We start from the raw sequence: 15,804 nt of genomic DNA, 5'->3' as shown, positions 1-15,804 counted from the left end.
CAAACAGCTCAAACAAGCCAGGTGTGAGATGGGTCAGAATCCCCGGGAAGACCTGGGATGGGGCCTGGGGCCAGAAGAAAACAATCATCCTTGGAGACCAACGAGGGGGCCGGGGCCTGGGCTGGCACCGCACACGTCATCCCACTTCACCTTTACAAGCAGTCACGTTCGTCAAATCAGGATCCTGCCTCCAAGAGGTTTAGCCATGTGCCAAGGTCACAGGGGATATGGCAAAGCCAAGATGATCAGAGCTGCTGCTGGGGGCGGGCTACACCTCTGCCCCCAGGCCCCTTGGGCCTCTCCCATCCCTGTGTCTCCCAGGCATCATCCGCAGCTGCAGGCCCACTGGCCTATGCTCTCTCTGCCATGGCCAAATATTCCCCGAGAGCCCACGGCCAGTGAAGAACTGGAGATGCCACCACTGCCAGGACTCGCTGGCGAGGCCAATGGGGCCTCACTTCTGCCCTGGGAGAGCTCCTGGAAACCCTGTGTTTGTGCCAGAGCCGTGGCCGCATAGCCATCGGCTCCCCAGAGTAGGGCAGGGTGTGGCCTGAAGGTTGTGACTGGTCAGAGGGGAGTAAGGCCTACTGGGGGACAAGGGACACCCACTGGCTGCCCTGAGGCCACCTGAACAGAGGGAAGAGTGGGCAGCAGCATCCTGGGAGGCCAGAATTGGCCTCTCACCTGCTGGGGGCTCATGGGAGGCCCTTCTGCTCTAGGCTGGCTTCTGTTCCTCCATCTGTTCAGTGAGGGGCTCCCTGAGATCAGCGAAGACCATCTAAGTGGAAATGTCCTTGGTTCTCTAACTAGGTAAGTGAGAAATGAAGTCCCCAAAAGCAGACATGGCAGTTTCCAGCGGGGAGCTACACTTGTTACAAGGCCTAAGAATTCTGTGGGCAGGGAAGGTATCCTCCTCATCTCCCCTTTGTCCCCAGAATGCGGTAGGGGATCTGCCTGGTGCCGAGGAAGGGCTCAAGATAGATGTTACCCGATGGAGGGAAGGAGGGAGGAGATGTATGAATGAGAAGGGCACAGATGAGGCTGAGGCACACCCTTCACGGCTCCTGGACAGGAAAGCCCCACATGTCACTTTAAACCCAGCAGGGAGCACAGATGGAAGCTCCCCTGTTCCTTCTCCTCTTATGCCTGTGCTGCAGCGGTTTGGAGGCATTCCTGACACAGACCCCATCACCTGAGGCAGCCCTCAGCTTATCCCCACAAGGTGGCCACAAAGAGAAGGAGGTGGGGAGGCACAGGGCAGCTTTGTGGCCCTATCCCCCCTGCAGCCCACTTCATGCCTCCACCCAGGGTCCCCGCCCAAACACACCCTCCACCTGGATACTCAGTTCCTGCAGGTCTCTCTCTGACATGTGGGAAAATCTGCAGTTGGAGCCAAAGTCACACTGGCCTGCAACAGAAGACAGGGAAGATAGAGTTACTCACTGCTTGGAAGAGCTCCCACCATGTGCTGAGGGGCACCCTGATAAGGGTATGAGCCTCTAGAATTACGAAGTAACAACCCCATCCCCAGAGAAAAACTTGGAATCTCTCTGACCCCACCCACACAAGTAGCCAGAGCGGCCTGTCTGGTCACTCTGCCCTACTCTCAACCCTGGAATCAAATCCTGAAGCCTTCTGTGATAGGGGCGTATAGGCCTCTGTAGGCTTGTCCATTGTCACTACTCTCTTGGCCCCTACCTCCCGTTCCCCAGCCTCAACAAACCACAGGTAGGTCCCTGAAAGGGTCATGCTTCCTCTCTCTAATACAGGCCATTGTACACGCTGTGCCCCCTGCATGGTGCCCACCTGCCCATCTGGCTTGCATGAGCTGCTGGACTGCTCTCCAGAAAGGCTTTAACGGTAGCTTACCAAGGACGCACCAAAGCCTGGGGTGGCTTTCCCAATCTCAGCCTGGGAGACTAACATGTGTCTCAAAATAACAGAAGACTAGAGGTATCCTAAGCCAGCGTCACCTACCAGTGGTGTTTTCACATCCAAGTGAAGTCTATTGGGGAAGCCCCTGACGTGCAGGCCTAATGACCAGTTTAGGGGCAGCCCCATCTCCTGAGGGGGGCATGGCCAGTCACCGGGCTTCCTTTGGCCAACAGCACTACCTCTCCCTACCGCCAAGCTCTCTTTCATACCATGTTAATCACCATGGTCTCCTCTTTGCCTTGGCTGCCAGGAAGCTCAGGGCCAAATCCTTAGAGAATATACAGGAACTCAAAACAAGCATGGAGGAAACTAATCACTCTCTCAGCTTTGTCTTACTTTTTGTATCCTTATTTTCATCTGCTCTTGGTTCCTTCATTGACTGAGGTTTTTACGTGTTTGAACTACATGCACCTTTATTTGGTGGATATTTAGCAGTCAAATCAACACTTGGCATCCTTGGCTCCAATTCTGAAGCTTCTTGTCAAACCCATTACCATCTCCAGCCTTGCCTCCTAGGAAGTAGGGCACAGTGGAGAAAGGGCTCCCAGGCTAACTTAATCAGCCAGTCGATCACACCCATCAGTGTCTCCTAGATTTGCCATCTCCCAGCGTTTACTTGTTTTGGGTGGGCCAATAAAATCACGTTCTAGGTCTGAAGAGCTGAAGAACCAGGCCCTGGAAGTCCCAAGCCACAAACCTTGGGAAGGCCTCAAATGACATTAGTTGGCTAATGTACTAAGACCACAAAGTAGACTTAGGATGGTGGCTGGGGTAGGGCAGAGACTCCGCAGAGGTCCAAGCAGGCCAGATAGGGCATGCTGATTCCTGGAGGAACCTGAACTGAGTAGAACACTTTACCTGTCAGTAGAAACTTCCTGCAGGGCCGCTTGTTCTGTTCATCTAGCAAGATGGCAGCTGCATCTGCAAGAACAGAGTGTCTGGGTTCAGACTTCAGCAGCATACAGGCACTTCCTACCCCCAAGATCAGGAGAGGAAAGAGTTCCCATTCACAGAGGAGTGTAGGAGGGGATGACCACAGGTGGGGATGCTGGGCAGAAGCATCTGAGCTTTAGGTGGCCTCAACCCCTCTCATTCCACCCAGACCCAGCCAAAGGCAAGAACCAAGTTTTAGGTGTGAGATTCTTGGCTTTGACCATACAATGGAACCACTTGGATAGTTTTTTCATTTTTTAAAATCCTGGTACCATAGACAACTTCATACTGTCTTTGCAACTTCCTGTGAGTTTATAATTATGTCAATATAGAAGGCTAAGAAAAACCTTCTTGGTGCCCAGGAAGCCCATCAGAAAGCCCCGGGGCTTAGATGTCACTCCACAGCCAAGGCTGCAACCGGCTGCTCTCTGCTCTCTCCTTGCCCCCTGCGAGCTGCAGGCTCTCAGAGCCACAGCCAGGCCAGCCGCCAGACCCCACAGGACTTCCCAGCAATCTTTCTGGATGCAAACTTTAACCCTGGTTTCCTCTGATTTTTCTGACCGTTATTTTCATCATATATTTATGGTTGAAGTTTTGTGTGCTTCTCAGTAGGTAAGGAACCAATCAGTCCAAATCTGTAAGACAGGAATGTGCCCTGACTCAGAGGCCCTGATGTCACCCTGGGGGCTTGGGCTGGACACATTCCCCATTGGTTCACTGCCTTTTCTAGAGGCTGCTGGAGTAAAGGAAATACCACGGGTTTCAGAGTTCAAGTACACTTGACCCCAGGCAAGCTGCTTAATCTCTCCAAGTCTCTGTTGCCCAGAGACTTGGGCATGTTAGTTGTTCCAATATGTAAAATGCGAGGAAAATTCTCCTCTGGTAGGACTGCTGTGAAAACTGAGTAAGGTAATGGATGCAGAGCACTTGGCAGCGGTGGGTAGTGATTCCAAACCCTGATGGCCTGTTAGAATTGCCAGGAAAGTGGGGCCGGGAGCGGCTTCAGCATCACATTCCCCAGGTGACACTAATGTGAGGTCAGGGCTCAGAACCTGTCATGGAGGGATCCCTGTGTGGCGCAGCGGTTTGGCGCCTGCCTTTGGCCCAGGGCGCGATCCTGGAGACCCGGGATCGAATCCCACATCGGGCTCCCGGTGCATGGAGCCTGCTTCTCCCTCTGCCTATGTCTCTGCCTCTCTCTCTCTCTGTGACTATCATAAATAAATGAAAATTAAAAAAAAAAAAATCTTAAAAAAAAAAAAAAGAAAAAGAAAAAAGAAAAAAAAAGAACCTGTCATGGATGCGCAACAAACAGTGGCAGTTCTTATTTCGTGTCCTCCTCACAAGCCTCCTGCACAGTGCAAATGTCCTCATTTTGCAGGGGGGAAAACAAAAGTTCAAACAGGAGAAATGGCACACAGTCAGGAAGTGCCAGTGCCAGGTTTGAATCCTGGTGTGTGACTCTAAAGCCCCTGCTCCTTCCCACGTAGTTGCTGGTCTCCTGGTGGCTAGGTACATGGCTGATTCTTAGGGGAGCTTCTCCCTTCCTCGCTTCCCCAGGCCAGGCAGCCAGTGGGGGTGGGCTGCTACGGTCAGGAGTTGGTTATCAGAGGACTCAGTCCAGGTGACCTGGTGGAGTGTGGGTGGGACCAGCAGGGTAGGGGGTGCCCAACTGTCAGCACTGGGCCTGTCAGACTCACCCCGTCCAACTGGTGCCAGACCTTCCCAGGGGAGGCAGGCTGACGGGGAGCATGTGAACATTACCCAGCCCCACCTCCATATCCCAGAGGTAGGACAGCTGAGCCTGGGTGGGGGTTTGAGCCTGAGTTGTTACCAAGGCACCCTGACTGGAGGACTCAGTGTGCAGAAAAATTCTAGGCTTCCCAGCATCTGGCCGGTGGTTCTTAACCCCAACCACATATCACCAGGCAGCTTTTAAAATACAGGAATCCTCAGGCCCATCTTTCTCAGGTTCTGCTCTAATTCATCTGAGAGGGAGAGCATGAAAACTGTTCAAAGCTCCTCAATGACTCTGAAGGGCACTGAGTACCGAGAACCCAAACCCAGGGCCTCCATAAAGAAGGCATGCTCCTCCACCCAGCACTCAAGGCTCCTCGTGATCTGACTTCACTGGTCCTTCTTGCTTCATCTCCCAAAATTAACAGCTGCCCTGGTGCCTGGTATTTGTTTGCTCGCTCATTTAGATATTCATCTAACAAACATTTACTGAGCACGTCCTGTATGCCAGGCACCATGCCAGGATGAGGATTTAGTTGCAAATAAGTCAGACCTGCTTCTACCTTCCGGTCCAACAGTCACACTAAGCCATGTGGACATAAACAGGGAACAGCTAACACGCACCAAATGACCTGACCTCACCCAGGGGTTAGAGAGGCCATCCTGAGGACACTTTGCCTGGGTTGAGTTCTGAGATGGAAGGGCAAGGCTGAGGGCAGGGAGGACAGCTGGAAGGGCATGCCCACTGAGGGGACAATACCTGTAATGCCCAGAGCAGGTGGAGCTTGGAGGGCGAGGTGGGCAGGGCATGGAAGCCTACCTAAGACAGGGGTTCTGCCCAGAACACACTGTTGTAACTGGGGGTGAGGTTGCCTAGGAGAGGGGCCCTGTTTTATTCACCTGTAAGTCTTCGGAGCCTGCCTGGGAGCTGAGGACATGCTAAGTGCTCACTGAAATAAAGGGCCTGAGGCCAATCCTTTTGTGGATGCACATTGTTCCTTAGGTGCCACAGAGTCATCATGAAAACACTGAGCCACCGTCACTCCCTGGGAGGTGGATACCGTTGTTGCAGCTGTTTTACAATTGGCAGAATTAGGGCCGCATTGTTAGTGAGGGACGCCATGGAACAGGTAGCCAGTCAGCCCAGCTCCAGGCCTCATGCTTGTCCTGGCCATGGCAGAGGCATGGCCAGCCCCTCTGGGGGTTAGGGGACTCATCGAAGGCCATGACGCTGGGAGCAAAGTGGGTGTTGAGTCCTAGCCCAGGCTGAGGTACCACGTGCCTCCCCAAAGTCTATGCGGTTTGCTCAGGTAAGCTGGAGCCCTGGGGAAGCCTCGTCAAGTGGAAAAAGCTCATATGCCACCTGTGGGCCCAGGGTCAGTAAATCTACCTTTAAGTGGGATCTCCACCTACCCAGCTGCCTTGCGGAGCTGCCCTAAGGACTGAATGTGCCTGGGGATGTGTGAGGACACTAGGAATGCAGGGCCCCTGGGAAGGGGCTTTTGGTACCCACTCTTTCATCTTTCCTTTAAGTAATACGATAGCCTCTACCAATCAGCCCTCGACCCAAAGACCACCTGTCCTCACCTGAGAATCTGGGGCTGGGGGCGAACACCAAGGTAATCTTGGGGCCTAGCTCCTGCCAAATCACAGTCCCTACTGGACTTGACGCGCAAGGAGCCTTTGCCTGAAACCAGAGACAGAGGCCTCCCAGGCACCTAGGAGACACTTCCGCCACTGAATTCCCTTCTGTCCCCGCTCTCAGTCCCTTGCGACCGCAGCCATGCCTGGCTTGCTGAGCAGCCTGGCCATCCTCCACACCCAAGCCTCTGAGCCTCAGCTTCCTCCTCAGAAAGGAGTCTGGGAGAGCTCTGAAAATACTGTGCCAAGGCCCCATCCAAACTTGCCTCTAGTGATGGGGTCAGGTCAGATGACCAGTGTTTTTTATTTCAAGGTTTCCAGGTGATCCTAACTTGAAGGGTGGAGCTCTGCTTTAGAGAACTGCTGATAAAGCAAATGACAAACCACAAAAGTCTCCCAGCATGCAGCAGGCACTCTATAAATGTCCACTCCCTTCTGGTGAATTCTGAGTCTCAGACCAGGTGACTCTGTCTCCCCTTTTCCTCCCCTCTTGGCTGCTGAGACTCAGCTCTTTCCTTTTGCTCTGGGAATCCTGCTCCCCAACTCATGAAGCATTGGCCCTGCCCCAGTTCATTCTAGAAGCTCCAGGCCCACCCTGACCCAACCACCAAGCTTCCTTTCTGTTTCATTGGCTCCTGGCTGGCCAGCCAACATTTCCCTGGCTGTTCTTCAATGTCTATGTCTGATAACAGCAGGGCAGCAGCAGCAGCAGCTCCTTTGTAGTGAGCACCTCGAAGATGCCAGGCTCTGTGCTAGGTGCTTATGGCCTGAGCTCATTTGCTTTGGTAGCACCTCCTCTGAGAAGCCTTTCCCAAAAAAGCCCTCCCTCCGGCAGCTCCATTATTCACCTGGCCAGCCAGTCATTCAACAGCCACTTACTGCACCCCACACACACACAGCAGGCAGTCATCACTGTCAAATGTAGCTCTGGTCATGTTGGCCACTGCCTAAAGCCCTTCAAAGACTGTCCTCAGCCCTCACTCCAGGGACAAACTACCCTCCTTAGTGTGGCCTCTGCAGACTTAACAATCTGGCCCCAGCCCTGCCACCGCCTTCAGCCCCTACCACTCTCCTCTCCTGCTGTATCCAGCCATACCTTCTCTCCTCTTCTGGAAGAGCACCTGATGCTTTGCTCATGGCCGCCTGCTTCTGCATACCCTCTGCCCCAAATGGTGTGGCTGGCTCTTCCCTATCTTTCCAACTGTTGGATCAAACAACATCTCCTTGGAAAAGCCTTCTTCCTGGCCACAGTATCCCCAGGGGATGGCAGAACAGCACCCTCACCTGGGCCAAGATTACTGGGGCAGGAGCTCACATTCCAGCTTGCCCCTCCGAGGGCCCATCTGCCCCTAGGGGCCAGTGGCCCCACCCTTCTCTTTTTTGCTCCTCAAAGAGCCCAGACCAAGACTGGCACTGGCCCATGGCATTTCCTTGTCTGACAATAAGAAAGATTGGAGACCTGCCCTCCACTGGCCCCGCTGCCTAGCCAGCCAGCACTCACCTCGAAACATGTCATACCAGACCTTCTTGGCCTTGAGGTGCTGTAGCCCATTTAGGTGCTTCTTGCGGTTGTGGAGGTTGTCCTGGAAGGAGCGGTTGCAGTAGTCACAGAAGTAATGCTTCCCCATGGCCACCTACATCAGGTGCTGCAGCTGCCTGGGAACCCCAAAACACTCAGTCAAAGGTATGGAGGAAATGCCCCACACCAATGCCCATGGTGATGAGGGAGCAGAAGGCAAGCTGAGGATAAAGCACAGGCTGACATCCCACAATGTCCACTCCCCCTAATCCCGGGTGGGATACATGTGACATGCCTTGGGCCCTTGTGGCTGCCCTACAACTAAGGGAAGGGAAAAACAAGCGGTGAATTGACGGAGATCATAGTCCTGTAGGACCCGAGTCTCCATCAGTTTACAAATATCTTAGTGATTTATAAGGAAATAGAATTCTTTTTTTTTTTTTTAATGATTTTACTTATTTATTCATGAGAGACACAGAGACTCAGGCAGAGGGAGAAGCAGGATCCCCATGGGGAGCCGGATGCTGGACTCAATCCTGAGGCCATGGGATCATGCCCTGAGCCAAAGGCAGATGCTCACCAAAGGCAGTGACCCAGAACCTCAGTGGGTGAGACCAAGGCATCAGCATTTTTGCAAAGCTCCTCAGGGAATTCTCATATGCAGCGAGGCTGGGGAACCACAGCTTTACTGGCCACTTTCCCCCAGCCCCCACTCCACTTCTGGTTTCTTCTCTCCTCATCTCTCCAATCTGGCCACATCAGTCTCATTTCTGCTCCTCACACACACCAGGCACACAGCCACCTTCTGTGTTTGCACCTGCTGGTCCCTCTGCCTGGATGCTCTTCCTTGCCACCCCAGCTCACCTGATTCCTTCAATCTTCACTTAAATACTATCTTCTTAGTAATCTCCTCTGACGGCTTTATGTAAAATTGCAGAATGCTGTACTTAGCTTTCCCCATTCCCTGCTTCATTTTTATCACTTTGAAGTAATAAGTCACTTGATATGTTTATTACTTTTTTCTCCCAACAGGAATATAAATCCATGCGGGTGGGGATATTTTTGTTTTGTTTACTGCTGAAGCTTCAAGTACTCAAAGTGGTGCAGGGTACAGAGTAGGTAACCATTACTTGTTGTGTAAATGGATTAATTCCCATTCTCCTATTCCCAATTTTTCTCTGACAACTGAGGTTCAGAGAAAGAAAGTGATTTGCCCAAGGTCACACAGCTGATAAGCAGAAGGCAAACTTAGATGCCCTAAAAATCCCACTGCTGGGTGTCCTCTCTTCCATAGCGAGCTCAAAGCTTACAGAAGCCAGAGGGCTCAGGCAGAAATGCAAATAGGTTCCCAAGGAGATTAGCTAAACTCTTAGGTGGCAGGTCCCCACCAATCAGAGAGGGAAATGAGAATGTGTCAGGGTGTTAAGCCTCTGAAGACCCTTCAGCCATGGTGACCACAGCTGCCATACCTGACCCAGGAGCTCTCCAGCCATAGGCAGGGGGCAATTCTATGAGTGTCAGGGCCAGCCCTGGGGTCCCCAGTTTGCTGACACAAGACCAGAAGATGAATGGGTCAACACTGGGCTGTTAAGTGGGATCTGCAAAGGCTGAGCCCAGACCAGCCCCTTCACCCTTCAGATCCTATAATCTGATTCCCCACTTCCCAGAGCAGGTTCTTGAGGCTCAGAAGAGGAAGGGAAGTGACTTCCCCAAGCAACACTAGCAGCAAAAGCCTGACTCCCGGGACTTGGCAAATTAAAGATATGGCCATGACCTGACCACAGGGCAGACGGATGGGAGAATGCATCTTGGCAAGAGGAGAAGGGGGAGAGAGACAGAGACAAACAAGCCTCCTGGACAGTTCAGGCAGCCAGGTGGGCCGATGGAGAAGGCTGTTCCTGTGGCACCAGGGACAGCAGCCATTAAGTCAAGGGCTGTAATGGGATCAGGAACAGACAGTCATTCAAAATGAAAACGTATAAAACCTCTCTTCTCCTATTACTGCTGAGAAACCGCATCCCAGACACACGGACTTGATATATTAAATTTGGCAGCTCTAATACACCCCGTCTTGCCAATAAACTTATAGGAATTGGATTGAAATTGTAAGAGATGAACGTTTAACGGCCGAGTGCTTAACCAAGCCATTCACGAAGCCTGAAGCTCTGAGGAGCTGCTGGCTCTGGAGAGTAATGGGGAGGGGAGGGTGTCCCTCCGGAGGGAGAGATGGAGCGGTGGCTCTGCAGCAGACTTAGCTGGACAAAACCACACAGGGCACTGGGAAGCCAGCCTTGTGACCTTGGAACTCTCTAGGCCTCTCTTCTCACTGCCGGAAGGTGAGATAATGGGTCTGACAGGTTCGCTGATTGCAGGGGGAGCAGTACACAGAAGTTTGCTAATCCAAATGAACTGTTAATGAAAGAGTAATGCAAATACAAATGGCACAAATCATGTCCAGCACTGAGCAAGTGCTTAATAAATGTTTCCTACTATTTGATTTATCGAGTACCTACTACGTGCTGGCACAAGGCTAAAAGCTTTACAATGCATTATCTCATTTAATCCTCAGGAGAACCTGTAAGGTAGGACCTACTACACCTTTGCAGATGAGGGCACTGAGGCTCTAAGAAGCAAAATGACTTTGCTGAGATCACAATGCTTGCTGGAAGGCAGCCAAGCTGGGTTCAGAATCCAGGCAGGATGGCTCTAGAGCCCACACCCCTAATCACTTACAAAAGTCTCCTCCTAACAAATCATACTGCTAACTGCTCTCCTTTTGAATCACTCACTAAACCCCTCAGACCACATGGCCCCTTCAAAACCCAAGACATATGGATTATAATCCCATTTGCGAAGAAGGCTGAGGCTCAGAGGGATGCTGTGGGGTGTCCCAGGTCACACTTCCAGGAAAGACCGGGTAGGTCTCATGGTGTCCACACTTCCATCATCTGGGAAAGCCTCCATGAAGCTAAATAAGGAGCCCCTCGGCAGCGGATTCTGTGTATGTTCACATTTCCCCTTCTCTCTCACATGCACAAACTGCAGAGGACAAACCAGTCTCAGCGGAGAGGTGCAGTGGCAGTACCACCCTTTTGCATCGGGCAGAGCGGAGGTGCTCAGCTCTGGCTGGCTCAATGGACCCCACACCCTAGTCCCAGCTCTGCTAGGTAAAGCTATGGCTCTGTCACTTGCCCACTCTTGGCCTCAGTCTCCCCACATGTGAAGCAGGAGGCAGGCAGCTAGACAAGGTGATCTCTAAGGGCCTCTCCAGATCCAGATTTAAATTCAGGTGCCACTTCTTTTAAATTCTGTGATCTTGGGCAATTACTTAACTTCTGGCTTCAGTTTCCTCCTATGAAAACTGGGGTAGTAACAGTGCCCACTTCAGGGATTGTTCTGAGAATCAGATCATCCACATATGGCCCCCAGGAGCCCCTCAAGAAACAATAGTCACCATCACCATCATTATTATTGGTCTCCAAAAGGCCCAGAAAACTGAGGCTCAGAACAAGGAACAGGATGTCGGTGTCCAAGTGACCACTGGGGTCAGGTGGTCCATATACAGAGGAGAAAAAGTGAGGCCAGGAAAGGGGAAGTGAGTTGCCCAAAGTACATAGCACAAGGCAGGGGTGGGACTGGAACGTTAGCCTTCACAATGGACCTGGATGCCTGCCCTGAACAGCAGCTCTCCCGAGCCCATACTTCCTGGGGATGGTGTCTGGAGAGCAGATAAGCTCCAGGGCAGCCAGTGCTTCCTACCCACCTAACGGGCCTATCCCCATGGAGGTAGAGGTCCTGGGCAGGAGCTGGGCTTTAGCAAAGTGAGTGATCTCACCCAGGCAGCAGCCATGTGTGAACTTCCAGAGCTCCTGACCCAGCTGCTTCCCTCTCTAGTGCCTTGATGCACATTAGGAAAAGGTGTGGGTGCAGAATCCTTCAGACGGATACAGTGCCCTGCCAGAGTTTATTTGGCAATTTGGCAAGCAGAGCGTATTTCACTCCGACTCACCCCTCAGCCAGGTGTCCTTGCACAAGGCACAGCCTGCATCACCACACTTGGCAGCCCTGAGTGGGAGGTCAGGCAAGGGGGGTGGAGACAGCTGGACATCTCTGATGGCGCCCAGACACCAGCATGGGGTGCTGACTAAGCTGGCCCGCTCTGCCATGATTCATCCTCATCCTCTGAGGCTGGTGCACTGGGCAGCACGTAAGCAAGGCCCTGTCCAATACAGAACCATCAAGCCGCACTCCCTTGCTGGGAACACAGGCAGTGCCACCCACCCACTCTTAAGGACCAGGTCCATGTTTGCAACAGCATCTGCTGGCTCCCTGGAGCTTCACCAGGTGACAAGGTGGCTCCTCATGGCCAAAGGGCAGCAGGCAAGGCTAGTGGGATGGCCCTCTGGGGTCACACAGGTGTGGGTTTGAATCCCAGCTCTGCCACTTATCAGCTAGGTGACCTCTAGAAAGTTATTTCATCTCCCTGCATATGTCCTTAACTATAAAATAGGGATCCCACTGCTACTGTGGATTGACCAAGGCAGTAGTATATTAGGATGCCTACCACATAATTAGTGCTCAAAAAACAGAGGTTATAACTGCTGGTACTATGACCATCCAGGTGGCTCACTCCCTCGCCCTCCTGGTGAGCCTGCCCTGACCATCGGACTTAAAATTGTGGCCAAAGTGGCAGCTGCAGGTACTTTCACGCCCCCTTACAACCCACTGTTTTCCATAGCTCGTCTCACCTCACCTGCTGGTGTACTGTCATGTGCACCGCCTCCCCACTAGACTACAGGCTCCATGAAGGCAGAGAACTGTCCGCGACCAAGAATTCTGTCCATCCTGCTGCATCCCAGCACCAGGAACAGGGCCTCACGCATGCAATTGCTTGTGGAAGGAGCAGCCCGCAGAACCCGAGGCCTCTCACCCTCTGCTCACCTACAGCTTCCAGACCCAGGCCCTCCTCTCAAGGGTGGATCTAGGGACCAGGATAAGGATGGAAGAGAAGAAAGACACATAAGACCCCAAATATGGGTCTCTCGCTGCCACCACTGCCCTCCCCGCAGGACTTCTGTCTCCAGCAAAGCCCTGCTCTACGGACTTAAAACCACTGCCATCCTGTGGCACCTGACTTCAGTCTTCTGAGCTCAACGAAAAGATTACCTACTAGTTGAGACATCTGGGGTGGAAGAGGGAAGAAAAGAGAACGGCAGTGGGATGGAGTGAGGAAAGATAGCATGGGATCCCTGCATGCTAGGCACCTGGCTTTTGTTCTCTTACAGAGACCCTCTGAGTAGATAGCAAGGTGTCCATTTCACAGATGAGGACACGGGTTCAAAAATACTCCTAATTTGCTCAAAGCCAAGACTGGGAGACACACCAGTAACAGTCATTTCTTATCAGCCTGAGTGCTGCTGGTGGCCAGTGGCACAGAGGACCACCACACACCCTCTTGGAGAGACCCCACCCTGACGCTGTGAAGCTATATGCTGACACCCCACAGCCAAGGCGTGGAGAGCCAGCACTGCCTCTGGGGTCTGATTGAGCCTCAAACGCTTTCTCTTTCCATTCCACTGGTCTGCTGTCGTGGGGCAGAGATTTGTGCTTCATTGATATTCTTGGTTCCCTTCATTGTGTGTGTCTCTGGTACAGAGCTGTCTTTGGCACAAGGCTAAAATAAGCCAACAGCTCGGCCGTGGCCAAGGGCTGGGATGTGCACTGTAATAATTATCCAGGACTTGTGCTCACCACATGCTGCCCTGAAGCTCACCTGTCATTTCTTCTAATTATGGCACTGCCAGACCCCAGGTAAACAGTAAACGGCAGCCAGAGGATGGCTTTATTGCACACCCGCTAGGAGCACAGCAATGTCCCAGAGCCACATATGCCTGCCGTCTGGAGTGGATGGCATCGGAACTGCCTGTGGGGGTGGCCGGCAAGCTACCCACTCAGAACACAACTCCAACAGAAGAGCCAGGAAGCTCCAGATGCCTTCCCTAATAGGAGTCCCGTTATGTTAGAGGTCTCCCTCAGATGCCTCAGTGCTTAGGAGCGACCACACACGTCTCTCATCCTGACCTTACCCCCTGGGGTAAGGCATGTATATCATCATACTCCCAGCACTATAAGGCAGTGCCTGCCACCTCCCCTCCCCCAGCAATCCTATCTTGGCAGGTCTGGGCTAGGGCCAGGATCTAAGAAAACTGATGTACAGTCCACAGACCACAGACCACACTCAGAGAAATGCTGGTCTAAGGAAGATGATGGACTGTAGAACAGAGGGGGTGAGAACTTGCCCAACGTCACACAGACTACCTAAGCCAGTCCTTACTCTAATCATTCAACCTACGTCTGCATCTCATCCCTGCCATTTCTAGGTTGTGACACTCTCAGCAAACTACTTACTCCCTGGGCCTCACCTGGCAAGTAGGAGTAATAATCCTATTCCATATGATTACTATGAAGATTAAATCATGGATACTAGATGCTGGCATGCTGATGGTGCTCAGTACACATTTGGATGTGGTAGCTAGCCTCTGTGGCCATCTTCTGGGCTTTGCGCTTTGTGTTGTCTGCTCCCAAACTATACTATATCAGGACTGTGTGACTAAAAGAACATCATAGTAGACATGGGGATATGTCACTTCCAAAATCAGGTGATAAGACAATATGCTTTCCATCTTGGTGCCTCTTTCTCTGATCACTTACTCTGGGGGAAGCCAGCTGTCATATTGTAGGCAGCCCTATGGGAAGGCCCATGTCGCAAGGAACTAAAACCTCCTGCTAACAGCCATGTGCATAAGCTTAGAAGTGGACTCTCTGGCCCAGTCAAGCCTTCTGATGAGTACAGCCCCAGCAGATAGCTTGACTGACACTTTATGAGATCTCTGAGCCAGAACTACCCAGCTAAGCCACTCCCCAAATTCTTTTTTTTTTTTTTTAAAGTAAGCAGTACACCCAATGTGGGCTTGAATTCACAACCCTGAGGTCAAGAGTCATATGCTCCACTGACTGAGCCAGCCATACTCCCACTCCAAATTCTTGACCCTCAGAAACTGTATGAGAGATTTGTCGTGTTAAGTTGCTAGGTTTTGGGGCACTCTGTTATGCAGCAATAGCTTACTGATACAGTGAAATAAATGGAAAAACTAAATCACTTTAAAATATGTGATGGTCACAGCTCCATAGTGCCCCATATCCCAAAATACTCCTGAATTGAGTCAAAAGAGCCGTCCCACACAGGCATAACTTTTGAGTTCAATGGTTCCCTTCAGCTATTTATTCACTAGCCGAACATTTGCTGAACACTTTCTCTCTGCCAGATGGGTTCACACCTCATGACACAAAGTCTCTACTCTCATCAAGAAGGGGCAGTGAATATATGCTGGGATGGCTGACAGTTGTGCCCCTAGTAAAAATACCAGGTGATAAGCTGTGTGCCAGAGAGCACCAAGGAGAGGCACCTACATCTAATAGGAATTCCTCCAAGGAAATGATCAGAGATGACCTCAAAGACCTAGGTACTAAGGTAGTCAGTGCAATGTAGCTTGTCCTAAAACTGAAATCTAAATGTCCAACAGTAAGAACAGTTGACAGTTAAACATTGCCTAATATAGGTAGGCTGCTCAGTTTCCCCTACAGGGTAGGAGTGAGGGGTTCAATGACATGACTCACAAAGCCCATTATCCTCATCTTATCCTAAAACGACTGGACAGAAGGAGCCCACAGCTTGCAAGGATCAAGAGTAAGGCATGAGCCACATCTGTGCAATGCACTACCACATAGCCATTAAAAATCAAGTCAAAGGAGAGGTGCTTTGGTGGTTCAGTTGGTTGAATGTCCAACTCTTGGTTTTGACTCAGGTCATGATCTCAGGATTATAGGATCAAGCCCCATATCAGGTTCCATGCTCAATGGGGAGTCTGCTTGAGATTCTCTCTCTCCCTCTGCCCCTGCCTCTATCTCTCTCAAAATAATAGATAAATCTTTAAAAAAAGAAAAAGAGGGATGCCTGGGTGGCTCAGCAGTTAAGAACA

The 15,804-nt window shown here is 51.7% G+C and overlaps 1 protein-coding gene across 5 annotated transcripts in view; it reads right to left on the bottom strand.

Moving 5' to 3' along the window:
• The window catches only part of ZMAT5 (zinc finger matrin-type 5), a 28,230-nt gene that overhangs the window by 6,732 nt on the left and 5,694 nt on the right, over positions 1-15,804 (bottom strand). For 4 of the 5 annotated variants that reach the window (XM_041729178.1, XM_041729176.1, XM_041729180.1 and 1 more), the window contains 3 exons: positions 7,748-7,902; positions 2,794-2,856; positions 1,328-1,408 (listed from right to left, as the gene is read on the bottom strand). In XM_041729178.1, coding sequence (XP_041585112.1) covers positions 1,328-1,408; positions 2,794-2,856; positions 7,748-7,874 — 271 coding nt within the window. In that variant the 5' untranslated portion in view covers positions 7,875-7,902. The remainder of the gene's footprint in view (positions 1-1,327; positions 1,409-2,793; positions 2,857-7,747; positions 7,903-15,804) is intronic. The other variant, XM_041729179.1, reaches the window with a different exon arrangement.

The sequence above is a fragment of the Vulpes lagopus genome, chromosome 14 (genome assembly GCF_018345385.1).
Source record: "Vulpes lagopus strain Blue_001 chromosome 14, ASM1834538v1, whole genome shotgun sequence".
Classification (NCBI taxonomy): domain Eukaryota; kingdom Metazoa; phylum Chordata; class Mammalia; order Carnivora; family Canidae; genus Vulpes; species Vulpes lagopus.
This window is presented reverse-complemented; position numbering and strand designations above follow the sequence as displayed.